Source organism: Anomaloglossus baeobatrachus, chromosome 1, assembly GCF_048569485.1.
Source record: "Anomaloglossus baeobatrachus isolate aAnoBae1 chromosome 1, aAnoBae1.hap1, whole genome shotgun sequence".
Taxonomy (NCBI): domain Eukaryota; kingdom Metazoa; phylum Chordata; class Amphibia; order Anura; family Aromobatidae; genus Anomaloglossus; species Anomaloglossus baeobatrachus.
The window spans coordinates 279085286-279098620 of record NC_134353.1 but is presented as its reverse complement, the minus strand read 5'-3'; the positions used below and the strand labels follow the sequence as shown (position 1 = coordinate 279098620).

The 13335-nt window shown below is 45.2% G+C and overlaps 1 protein-coding gene across 1 annotated transcript in view; it reads left to right on the top strand.

Moving 5' to 3' along the window:
* The window catches only part of PPA2 (inorganic pyrophosphatase 2), a 62138-nt gene that overhangs the window by 15552 nt on the left and 33251 nt on the right, over positions 1 to 13335 (top strand). The window contains exon 3 of the mRNA XM_075336777.1: positions 10962 to 11006. Coding sequence (XP_075192892.1) covers positions 10962 to 11006 — 45 coding nt within the window. The remainder of the gene's footprint in view (positions 1 to 10961; positions 11007 to 13335) is intronic.

The window sequence follows — 13335 nt, the reverse complement described above, 5'->3', positions numbered from 1 at the left end:
CAAACAACATCGCTAACAAGATGTCGTTGGGGTTACGGAATTCGTGATACACATTTGGCCTCGTTAGCAACGTCGTTGCGTGTGAAACACAGGAACGACCGTTAACGATCAAAATTACTTACCTGATCTTTGACACGTCGTTCCATTCCCGATTATCGTTGCTGTTGCAGGACGCAGGTTGTTGGTCGTTTCTATAGCAGCACACATTGCTATGTGTGACACTGCAGGAACGATGAACATCACCGTACCTGCGGCCGCCCGCAATGAGGAAGGAAGGAGGTGGGCGGGATGTTTGGCCCGCTCATCTCCGCCCCTCCGCTTCTATTGGGCGGCCGCTTAGTGACCCCGCTGTGACGCTGAACGAACCGCCCCCTTAGAAAGAAGGAGGTTTGCCGGCAACAGCGACATCTCTAGGCAGGTAAGTAAAGTGTGACGGGTCCTAGCGATGTTGTGCGCCACGGGCAGCGATTTGCCCGTGACGCACAACCGACGGGGGCTGGTGCTTTCACCAGCGACATCGCTAGCGATGTCGCTGTGTGTAAAGCCCGCTTTTCTCTCGCACCCATTCAAGTGTATGGGGCAAGAGAAAAATTGCACTGCACTCGCGGTACACCGGTGTACCGCGAGTGCAGTGCGAGAATGGAAATAGCCGGTAGCGGAGGAGAGAGGGAGATAAATCCCTCCCTCCCCTCCGCAGCACCTGCCCGCCCCCGCATCTGAGGTTTGCTCTCACGGTCGGACCTCAGTCGCAGGGACACTCGCATGACACTCGGCTCTGCTGTACTGCCAGCGTGAGCTGAGTGTCATGTGAGGGGATTGCAATAATCCCTGTGTGACCACAGCCTAATGGTACCGTCACACTAAGCGACGCTCCAGCGATCCCACCAGCAACCTGACCTGGCAGGGATCGCTGGAGCATCGCTACACGGGTTGCTGGTATGCTGTGAAACAGGCAGATCTCACCAGCAACCAGTGACCAGCCCCCAGCCAGTAGCGACGCGTGGAAGCGATGCTGCGCTTGGTAACTAAGGTAAATATCGGGTAACCAACCCGATATTTACCTTGGTTACCAGCGCACACCGCTTAGCGCTGGCTCCCTGCACTCCTAGCCAGAGTACACATCGGGTTAATTACCCGATGTGTAGTCTGGCTATGTGTGCAGGGAGCAGGGAGCCGGCACTGACAGCGTGAGAGCGGCGGACGCTGGTAACGAAGGTAAATATCGGGTAACCAAGGAAAGGGCTTCTTGGTTACCCAATATTTACATTGGTTACCAGCGTCCGCAGAAGCCGGCTCCCTGCTCACTGCACATTCAGTTGTTGCTCTCTCGCTGTCACACACAGCGATGTGTGCTTCACAGTGGGAGAGCAACAACTAAAAAAAGGTCCAGGACATTCAGCAACAACCAGCGACCTCACAGCAGGGGCCAGGTTGCTGCTGGATGTCACACACAGCAACATCACTAGCAACATCGCTGTTGCGTCACAAAAGTCGTGCCTCAGCAGCGATGTTGCTAACGATGTTGCTTAGTGAGACGTGGCCTTAATACCATTTCTCAAAATGAACCTACTTAAAAGCAGCACACAATCAGGAAGGGAGGGAAGAATCAACAATCTCTGAAGTCGCGCACACCACTATTTTAACAATGCCAATGCAAAAATCACACCACTCACTAATTTAAGGACAACTGCACATGTAGATTTATTTATTTATTTATTTATTTTTTTAAGCAGTCAAAGATTAGTTTTCTATTGGAGACTTCTTCAGGATAGACTCCTTTTTTGTATTTGTAGGAGTCTCTCATTCTCTGAAGTGATTTTTGCAACCTTCTAATTGGAGAGTGCCTAGTTTGGAGCGGCTTCTATCAGGAGCTGACATCACATGTACTTTCTTGTTTTTTTTCTACCAGGCAAAACCTAAAGTGCAATGAAAAAAACTGCTTAAGGCCTGCGACACACATCCGTGCTGCCGGCACGTGTTTGTCATTTTTTACACGTACCGGCGGCACGGAGACACGTTAACCAATGCTACCCTATTGTAGCAGGCACACACACGTAAAACCACACGGAACGTGTGTCCGTGTGCGTTTGTACGTGTGTGCGTTTTTCAAAGCGCTGACATGTCAGTGATTTCTCCCGCAGCACGGGTGTCACACGGCCCGTACCACACGGGTGTAGTGTGGATGCGGTCCCGTGTGACACGCGCCGGAGAAAACACACATGTCAGTGAAAAAAAAAACATTAACTCACCTTCTCTAGCCCTCCTGTCTCTGCCGCTGCTGCCTCTTGCTGCCGACCGCCGCTCATTATTCTCATAGAATATTCACTTCACTGCCTGGCAGCAGCAGCAGCGGGGAGACGGGAGGGCTGGAGACCGAGGATCAGCACCCCGGACAGCAGCGCGGACATCAGGAAGGACCAGGTGAGTATGATAATTACCGGTTCTACGTGTGCTATCGCGGATAGCACACGTAGAACACACGTGTCACGCACGTACCAGAGACACGTACTTACCTGCACGCAACACGCAGGGAAAATACGTGTCTCTCGGCACGTGCGTGAATTTCACGTGAGTGTGGCAGAAGCCTAAAACAGTGAACATTTAAATAGCAAATTAGATGATAAAAAGTAATAGTCTAATTTTTTTGTCATTTTTCAGGTGTGGTGTATTTTTTTTTTTTTTTTTTTAACCCAACAAGTCAAAGCACTCTTGAGCGCGCATACCCTAATTTTACTCCTTTTGGCTTTATTCTCCTCTGTATTTCTGTTCTCCCCACTTACTGTGGGTGGCCCGAGCTTGTCCCATATGTCCAGGAATCGGCAGAATAAGTGTATGTCCACATGATCAGTGTCCACAGCATTTTGGACTCGGCGTGTTTTTCCTGCTTCCAAAACGCTGGGTTGTACAGTAGAAACACAGTGGATGGGATTTATAGAAATCTGATGCCCACTGCTGCATTCCGCCACGTAAACTGACATGCGGCGCACAGCCTGTCAATTTATGCTTGCAGAGATGTCTGTGTTGTCAGTGGGGAAAACACAGCGAAAATCCACTACTCTCAGAATCTTGACCATGGGCATGGACTGCATTCTCCTGGGGAGAACACTCGCATCTCCACAAGAGGGATGACACTGTGTCTAGAACTCAGTGTCATCTGGATCATTGGAACGTACCCTTACCAAGGTAAGCATTGCAGTCTTCTGTTAACCCTTCATCTTTTGTCTTCCTCGCCAAACTTGAAGAGAAATCAGACCTCACAATATAGTCTCAGAAATCCTACAAAAATTGTTACAGCTGCTGCATAGTCTCCATTTCCATTGTCTGATCACTCTGTACCTTGAGCAGGGCCAGTGTAGGGCAGCTAGTGAGCATGGGTGTCCACCACTGAAGGTGGACTTACCGTATTTTTCGGACCATAAGACGCACTTTTTTTCCTCCAAATTTGGGAGGAAAGTGTGGGGTGTGTCTTATGGTCTGAAGCTGCGGAGTAGGGAGCTGTGGGGAGTCAGCGCTATGCAGTGGGATCACAGGAGGCAGGGAGGGTCGCTGCTGCAGGAAGCCGGCGGATGGAGAAACCACGTGTGCCCGCTGCTTAAAGTAAGTGAATATTCATTAGCTGCTCCCCGCCCACCTCTCTGCTCTCTTCAGTCAGTGACTAGAAGCGGGTGTGAGGAGCAGCAAATCAATACCTGTTTAACCCCTTCACCCCTGGCCACTAAAACACCCTAATGACCGGGCCATTTTTTGCAATTCTGACCAGTGTCACTTTGACAGGTTATAACTCTGGAACGCTTCAACGGATCCTGGCGATTCTTAGATTGTTTTTTCGTGACATATTGTACTTCATGTCAGTGGTAAATTTAGGCCGATATTTTTTGCGTTTATTTGTGAAAATTTAGGAAATTGTGCGAAAATTTTGAAAATTTCGCAATTTTCAAACTTTGAAAATTTATGCCCATAAATCTGAGAGATATGTCACACAAAATAGTTACGAAATAACATTTCCCACTTGTCTACTTTACATCAGCGCAATTTTCGAAAAAAAATTTTTTCGTTAGGAAGTTAGAAGGGGTCAAAGTTCATCAGCAATTTCTAATTTTTCCAACAAAATTTACAAAATAATTTTTTTAGGGACCACATCACATTTGAAGTGACTTTGAGAGGCCGAGGTGACAGAAAATACCCAAAAGTGACCCCATTCTAAAAACTGCACCCCTCACACTGCTCAAAACCACATCCAAGAAGTTTATTAACCCTTTAGGTGCTTCACAGGAACCAAAGCAATGTGGAAGGAAAAAATGAAAATTTTATTTTAACACAAAAATGTTACTTTAGCCATAAAATTTTCATTTTTACAAGGGAGAAAAGAGAAAGTGCACCCTACAATTTATTGTGCATTTTCTCCTGAGTACGCTGATACCCCATATGGGGTAAAAATCAATTGTTTGGGTGCACGGCAGAGGTCGAAAGGCAATGAGCGCCATTTGAATTTTTGAACGCAAAATTAGCTGCACTCATTAGCGGACGCCATGTCGGGTTTGAAGACCCCCTGAAGTGCCTAAACAATGGAGCTCCCCCACAAGTGACCCCATTTTGGAAACTAGAGCCCTCAAATAATTTTTCTAGATGTTTGGTGAGCACTTTGAACACCTGGGGGCTTCACAAAAGTTTATAAAGTTGAGCTGTGAAAATATATATTTTTTTTTTTTACCACAAAACTGTTGCTTCAACTAAGTAGCTTTTTTTCCCACAAGGGTATCAGGAAAAAATACACCATGAAATTTATGGTGCATTTTTTCCTGAGTACGACGATACCTCATATATGGTGGAAAGTAATTGTTTGGGCGCATGGCGGGGCTCAGAAGAGAAGGAGCACCATTTGACAGCAAAATTTGTTTGAATCATTAGCGGATACCATGTCACGTTTGGAGACCCCCTGAGGTGCCTAAACAGTGGAGCTCCCCCACAAGTGACCCCATTTTGGAAACTAGACCCCTCAAGGAATTTATCTAGATGTTTGGTGAGCCCCAAGGGGCTCCACAGAAGTCGATAATGTTGAGCCATAAATACAATTTTCTTTTGTTTTACCACAGAACTGTTACTTGAACCAGGTAGCTTTTTTTTCACAAGGGTATCAGGAAAAAATGCACCATAAAACGTATTGTGCATTTTCTCCTGAGTACGCAGATACCTCACATGTGGTGGAAAGTAATTGTTGGGTGCATGGCTCAGAAGAGAAGGGCACCATTTGACAGCAAAATTGGTTGGAATCATTAGCGGACGTCATGTCACGTTTTTAGACCCCCCCTATGGTGCCTAAACAGTGGAGCTGCCCCACAAATTACCCCATTTTGGAACTAGACCCCTCAAGGAATTTATCTAGATGTTTAGTGAGCCCCTTGTACCCCCAGGGGCTCCACTGAAAGTTGATAACGTTGAACCGTGAAAATTATTTATTTTTTTTTAAATTTTTGCAGCAACAAGGTAGCTTTTTTTTTTTTTTTCTTTTTACAACGGTATCAGGAAAAAATGCACCATAAAATGTATTGTGCAATTTTTCCCGAGTACGCAGATACCTCATATGTGGTGGAAATCAATTGTTTGGGCACATGGCGGGGCTCAGAAGACAAGGAACGCCATTTGACTTTTCAAACGCACAGACGCAGTGCACTGATCGGCCGCTGCAGGAGGCACGGTCGGATGAGATACAAAAAGCGCTGGGGATACGGAAAAAAAAAAAGTCACGCCAAAAATTGAGCAGGGATGCAGATCCGCGCTCAGCGGGCCGCACGGACAGATGCGATACATTTTTTTCTGTATCCCCGACGCTTTTTGTATCGCATCAGTCCGTGCGTCCCGCCGAGCGCTGATCAGGGATGCACATAACGGATCGGCAGCCCTGCTCAATTTTTGGCGTGACTTTTTTTTCCGTATCCCCGATGCTTTTTGTCACGCCAAAAATTGAGCAGGGATGCCGATCCGTTATGTGCATCCCTGATTAGCGCTCGGCGGGACGCACGAACTGATGCGATACAAAAAGCGTCGGGGATACGGGAAAAAAAAGTCCCGCCGAAAAACTGACCACGGATACAGATACGTTATCTGCATCCCTGATCAGCGCTCGGCGGGACGCACGGACGCACGAGGTGTAAAAATGGACAGGGGATATAAAAAAAAAGAAAAAAAAAAAGTTATACTCACAGTACCCAGAGGTTTAGCAGGAGGAACAGCTTTACAGCAGCAGCCAGCAGGCAGGAAGTTGGACAGCTCAGCAGAAGACCCAGGAAGAAGGACCCAGCGATGGAGGCAGATGTGATCGGCCGGTGAAGACAGGTAAGAGGACGTCGGGGGGACAGCAGAGGGGGGGGGGACAGCAGAGGGGGGTGGGAGAGCAGAGGGTGAGGGGTAGGGGGAGAGCAGAGGGGGAGGGGGAGGGGGAGAGCATAGGAGGAGGGAGATACCGGAGGAGCTGCAGAATAGAGATCACGGGGGAGGCCAGCAGATCGGGATGTCGGGGGGCAGATCGGGATGTCGGGGGGCAGATCGGGATGTCGGGGGGCAGATCGGGATGTCGGGGGGCAGATCGGGATGTCGGGGGGCAGATCGGGATGTCGGGGGGCAGATCGGGATGTCGGGGGGCAGATCGGGATGTCGGGGGGCAGATCGGGATGTCGGGGGGCAGATCGGGATGTCGGGGGGCAGATCGGGATGTCAGGGGGCAGATCGGGATGTCAGGGGGGCACGGGCAGGGGCCATTACGGGAGCGCGCAGGAGCAATCACAAGAGCGCGCAGGGGCTGCAAGGAGAGCGATACCGGAGGAGCTGCAGAATAGAGATGGCGGGGGGCAGATCGGGATGTCGGGGGGGGCAGATCGCAGGGGGGCACGAGCAGGGGCCATTACGGAAGCGCGCAGGAGCAATCACAAGAGCGCGCAGGGGCTGCAAGGTGAGCACAATATTCACCGCTCCTGCTCCGTGACAGCAGCGGCAGCTGCAGCGGTGGCGTGGTACCACAAGTACCAGCCAGTGCTGCACGCTGCAGACATGTTGGGGGAGGGTCCCCAGACCAGCACAGGCTTGTGGAGGGTGGCCACCGGCAGATCAGACCGCCCCACTGCACACTGATTGGAGCGATTGCGCGTCATAGCACGATCGCTCCAATCAGTGCTGCAGGGGCTGGGGACGGCATGTTTGAAATCCACCTATGATCTGCTGTACCTGCTACAGCACATCATAGCCGGATCTCATAGTATCGCACTAATTCCGGCATTATTTTTACCGAAATCAGTGCGAAAGATGTGGTTGGCGGTTCAGATTTGAACAGCCAATCACATCGATCGTCGATGGGGGGGTGGCGATGCCACCCCCCCTGGGGTGAAGCAAAGGTCCCCTGCTGTAAGAAACAGCAGGGGACATCATTTGAAAGCCGTTGCTATGGCCACGGCAATCAAATGAACTTTAGGCCGTAAAATTACGTCCCTGGTCACGTTAAAATAGGACGTAATTTTACTGCCCGCGGTCGTGAAGGGGTTAATGTAAACAGCGGACACACGTGGGAGCTCCAGTCGCCGGCTTCCTGCAGCGGCTGGGGAGACTGTGTGTCCGCTGTTTAGGAGGTAGGAGCAGGGTGCCGCTGCAGTTATGTCTGGCCCGGAGGATGTGCAGATCACTGCAGTGTCCGGGCCAGAGCACGGCATACCTTCACAGCACAGCCGCAGTCTCTGTGCTCAGTGCTCACATAGCTTTTATTTTGCTCCTGCCTCTGCACTAGAAACGAAGTCTCCCATAGCTGAACAAGGACCTGCAGTAATGTAATGAAGAGGGGTGGGCCAGAACGGCACAGTGCCCTGCCTCTTCATTACATCACTGCAGGTCCTCAAGATATGGGAGACTTTGCCTCTAGTGCCAGGATCAAACTGAAGCATGATGAACATCACATCTGTAAAAGTAGGGCAATAAATAATATAGTATAAAGGCATTACTGTACACATGGATGGGGTTGGATCATATATATATATATATATATATATATATATATATATATATATATATATATATATATATATATATATATATATATATATATATATATATATATATATATATATATAATATATAGTCATATGAAAAAGTTTGGGCACCCCTATTAATGTTAACCTTTTTTATTTATAACAATTTGGGTTTTTGCAACAGCTATTTCAGTTTCATATATCTAATAACTGATGGACTCAGTAATATTTCTGGATTGAAATGAGGTTTATTGTACTAACAGAAAATGTGCAATCGGCATTTAAACAAAATTTTGACCGGTGCAAAAGCATGGGCACCCTTATCAATTTATTGATTTGAAGACTCCAAACTACTTTTTACTGACTTACTAAAGCACTAAATTGGTTTTGTAACCTCATTGAGCTTTGAACTTCATAGGCAGGTGTATCCAATCATGAGAAAAGGTATTTAAGGTGGCCACTTGCAAGTTGTTCTCCTATTTGAATCTCCTATGAAGAGTGGCATCATGGGCTCCTCAAAACAACTCTCAAATGATCTGAAAACAAAGATTATTCAACATAGTTGTTCAGGGGAAGGATACAAAAAGTTGTCTCAGAGATTTAAACTGTCAGTTTCCACTGTGAGGAACATAGTAAGGAAATGGAAGAACACAGGTACAGTTCTTGTTAAGCCCAGAAGTGGCAGGCCAAGAAAAATATCAGAAAGGCAGAGAAGAATGGTGAGAACAGTCAAGGACAATCCACAGACCACCTCCAAAGACCTGCAGCATCATCTTGCTGCAGATGGTGTCAATGTGCATCGGTCAACAGTACAGCGCACTTTGCACAAGGAGAAGCTGTATGGCAGAGTGATGCGAAAGAATCTGTTTCTGCAAGCACGCCACAAACAGAGTCGCCTGAGGTATGCAAAAGCACATTTTGTCAAGCCAGTTACATTTTGGAAGAAGGTCCTGTGGACTGATGAAACAAAGATTAAGTTGTATGGTCATACAAAAAGGTGTTATGCATGGAGGCAAAAAATCACGGCATTCCAAGAAAAGCACTTGCTACCCACAGTAAAATTTGGTGGAGATTCCATCATACTTTGGGGCTGTGTGACCAATGCTGGCACCGGGAATCTTGTTAAAGTTGAGGGTCACATGGATTCAATATCAGCAGATTCTTGACAATAATGTGCAATAATCAGTGACGAAGTTGAAGTTACGCACGGGATGGATATATCAGCAAGACAATGATCCAAAACACCGCTCCAAATCTACTCAGGCATTCATGCAGAGGAACAATTACAATGTTCTGGAATGGCCATCCCAGTCCCCAGACCTGAATATCATTGAACATCTGTGGGATGATTTGAAGCGTGCTGTCCATGCTCGGCGACCATCAAACTTAACTGAACTGGAATTGTTTTGTAAACAGGAATGGTCAAATATACCTTCATCCAGGATCCAGGAACTCATTAAAAACTACAGGAAGCGACTAGAGGCTGTTATTTTTGCAAAAGGGGGATCTAGAAAATATTAATGTCACTTTTATGTTGAGGTGCCCATACTTTTGCACCGGTCAAATTTTGATTAAATGCGGATTGCACATTTTCTGTTAGTACAATAACCCTCATTTCAATCCAGAAATATTACTGAGTCCATCAGTTATTAGATATATGAAACTGAAATAGCTGTTGCAAAAATCCAAATTGTTATAAAGAAAAAAGGTTAACATTAATAGGGGTGCCCAAACTTTTTCATATGACTGCATGTATATGTGTATATATATATATATATATATATATATATTATATAATATATTATAACACACAGACACACACCAGATTGGAGGATCACACATATAATGATGGGCAACATACATATTCCACGATTGGGGCCATATATACCTGGAAGGTACCCAGAATGGGGGATATGAGGACAGAATTTGGGGATATTATTACCTCCATAACACTGTCAGCAGTAAAATAACAGTGTGTCATGACCACATTTTTTTTACTTTAATTTTCTTTTCTATTTTTTCCTCCTCTAAAACAAGGGTGCGTCTTATAGTCCGAAAAATACGGTACACTCTAACCACAGGAGAAGAAAAATGAGTCCACTACATATGAAAATGTAATACTTATTCAAAACCATACATTATTTTATTTTTATTATTTTTAATGTATATATATATATATATATATATATATATATATATATATATATATATATATATATATATATATATATATATATATATATATATATATATATATATATATCGCAGATACTTCTTTTGATATACTCTGAGTTTTTGGCCCGTTCTTCCTATCTGACACCTCTTTTGAGGATAATTGTGAAAACTGGCATTCGCATTTAAAATTTCACCAAGCTCCCAAGTGTGTTTTTTGTTTGTTTTTTTTTTTTATTTCTTTTTTTTCCCCATAAAGTAGACTAGTTTAGTAAGTAGCCTAAAAGATTCTAGGGCAGAATTTTTTTTCTTCTCTTTATTAACCTACTAAAGCTAGCCATACGTATTAATTGACTGCCATCTCTCCCGACTTCTACCCCCTCACATATACACGGCAAGCGTGAATGTTTTCATAGTAGAAAGTGAGAATTAAGCCGCTGCCAATCATGTCTGGTAATAGCTTAATACCCCAGGAGCACAAAAATTGCACAACTGAAGTGCAACTGTCCAATTCTTATCTCCTCTGACATCTAACATCATGGAAGAGTTGCGAAGCATCCATGAACATTAATGCATAAAGTAATTCAAAATTAAAATTCCCTATTCAGACTCTGGGACTCTCAGAATTCTGTAGGTTGGCATTCATTACACAGTTTGTTATATGACTCCTTGGTACTATATAATATTAGGCATGCACACAATAAAATTCAGTTTAATCTCACTGATGTATATATAATGTTAATTTCCCCTGTTTTTTTTTTTTTTTCTTTCCAATTTCAGGCCCATGATGTGCCAGCAAAGAAGTCGAAGTCTAATTGTGCTAAGGTAATAATAATTGCGTAACTGGCAGTGCCAGACCTTTTGACCTGTTTTTCTTTCTTTTTTTTTTTTTTTTCTAGTAAATGAAAATTATAGAACTGAGTGAATGATTCTGTGTTTTTTGTTAGCTTTCTTCTCCAGCTTGGCCTCGATACTGGTTTTATATGGCTAAACTACAACAGAAAATCACCTGCATAGCACAAATCGTGTTTTGGAAACAAGGCTCTTAATGGGGAATACATATTCATAGAACATCTCGGCAGACTAGACATGTGAAAATGTGTGAAACATTCCATCAAGCCAACAGAAAAGTGTATGATGTCACCTGAAACATTCAATAAGTGATTTATGTATTTATATAACCAGACCCATACAAATACATGTGACTTACATGTAAGAAATATTTCCTTGAGCATACTGTAGTGTGGTCTCCGAGATATGTATCTAGAACTGCTTTGTATCAAAATGTCAAATCTTTAGTGTGGCAATGGCCAAGCAAAGTGAATTCATGACTTGTTCGTGGGCTTTATTCTTGAACCATTGCAACTTAAGGGCACCGAATTAAGGCTTATAAAGTCTAGCAGGAACAGAATGGTTCCTCAGCTGTGTTTGATCAAGAAGGGCTGGAATCGGTGAGCTCTAAATAGAAGCATCAGCAATACCCAGATCAGTTCTACCAATTACTTGTATCACTGTACTGTGAAGTTTTTTTTTTCCCTATAACTGGAGATCCTATGGATGCCCCAGTTCCTCTGGTAATTACACAATAAATAAATTGTTTGGCTTCATGACTCATGTATTGGGCAAGCTGCCTCATGTCAGGTCTCATGTCTTAGCCTCAAAAGATCAAATAGAAGTGGACTCCCACACTGTTGTAAGAAGTTGGTCAGAAGTAATGGTTAAATCGTGATTTTATTCCATGTTTCAGAGATTACATCTCTTTCCTCAGATAAATCGCACATAAACATCTCATGTCTTGCTTGTTTGGCCTGCCACTTCAAGTTTGCCCTTTTCTTTCATGTTTGGCATGCCTCCTCATGTCTCGTATTTGGCCTGCCTGAAGGTTTTCTAGCCTCTTCATAGTTGTGGAATAGCCTGCCACCTCAAGTGTAGGGTTTTCTTTGGCTATCTCTGCCTCATGGCATGACTTCATGGGGCCATCGGTGTAGTATGACTTTCAGTGTTATGTACATCTTTGAGAACTATCACTTTTGTCAGCCATAGGCTGGTAGGTCTGTTTTCACTACGATCTCAAAGTTTTACTACTTTTTACTAGCAATGTTCTTGATATTAGTATGGATGGCTTCCAGATGATGCCATCAGTCTCTGGTGATTTTATTAAACAACAAGGAGGGCTTTAATAAAAATACACTCTTAGCGATAGTTGGTGAGTTTAACAGATTTTCAGTCCATGCCTCATACTTGGATAGTATATTGAACTAGTCTGCATTTAACATCTATGTCCCAGTTTCTCCTCTTCGTTGAAGATAATAATATAATATTTATTCACTTATATAGTGCCATTAATTCCATAGCACTTTACATACATCAGCAACACTGTTCCATTGGAGCTCACAATCTAAATTCCCTATCAGTATGGCGTTGTCGGTGGGGTCAAATTGAAAGTGACGCACATCCGGCTTCGCATGCGGCATCGTAGTGTGTAAAGGCTAGATGATACGATTAACGAGGGCAAAAGCGTCGTAATCGTATCATCGGTGCAGCGTCGGCGTAATCCAGAATTACGCTGACGCGACGGTCCGATGTTGTTCCTCGCTCCTGCGGCAGCACACATCGCTGTGTGTGAAGTCGCAGGAGCGAGGAACATCTACCGGCGTCACCGCGGCTTCCGTAGGATATGCGGAAGGAAGGAGGTGGGCGGGATGTTTACATCCCGCTCATCTCCGCCCCTCCGCTCCTACTGGCCGCCTGCCGTGTGACGTCGCAGTGACACCGCACTACCCGCCCCCTTAATAAGGAGGCGGGTCGCCGGCCACAGCGACGTCGCAGGGCGGGTGAGTCCATGTGAAGCTGCCGTAGCGGTAATGTTCGCTACGGCAGCTATCACAAGGATATCGCAGCTGCGACGGGGGCGGGGGTTATCGCGCTCGGCATCGCAGCATCGGCTTGCGATGTCGCAGCGTGCAAAGTACCCCTATGTCTTTGGAGTTGGAAAAGGTTGCGCTAATCAGAATGGAACCATTGTAAGCCCAGTATGGAAGTCTCATAATGGGTTTGTCGACTTTTAGCTTAGCAAAATATCTACGTCCCAGTTCTCTTTTTAGTTGACGTTGGTCATGGTTGTGATAAGCCAAATGAAATCATTGTAAGTCCA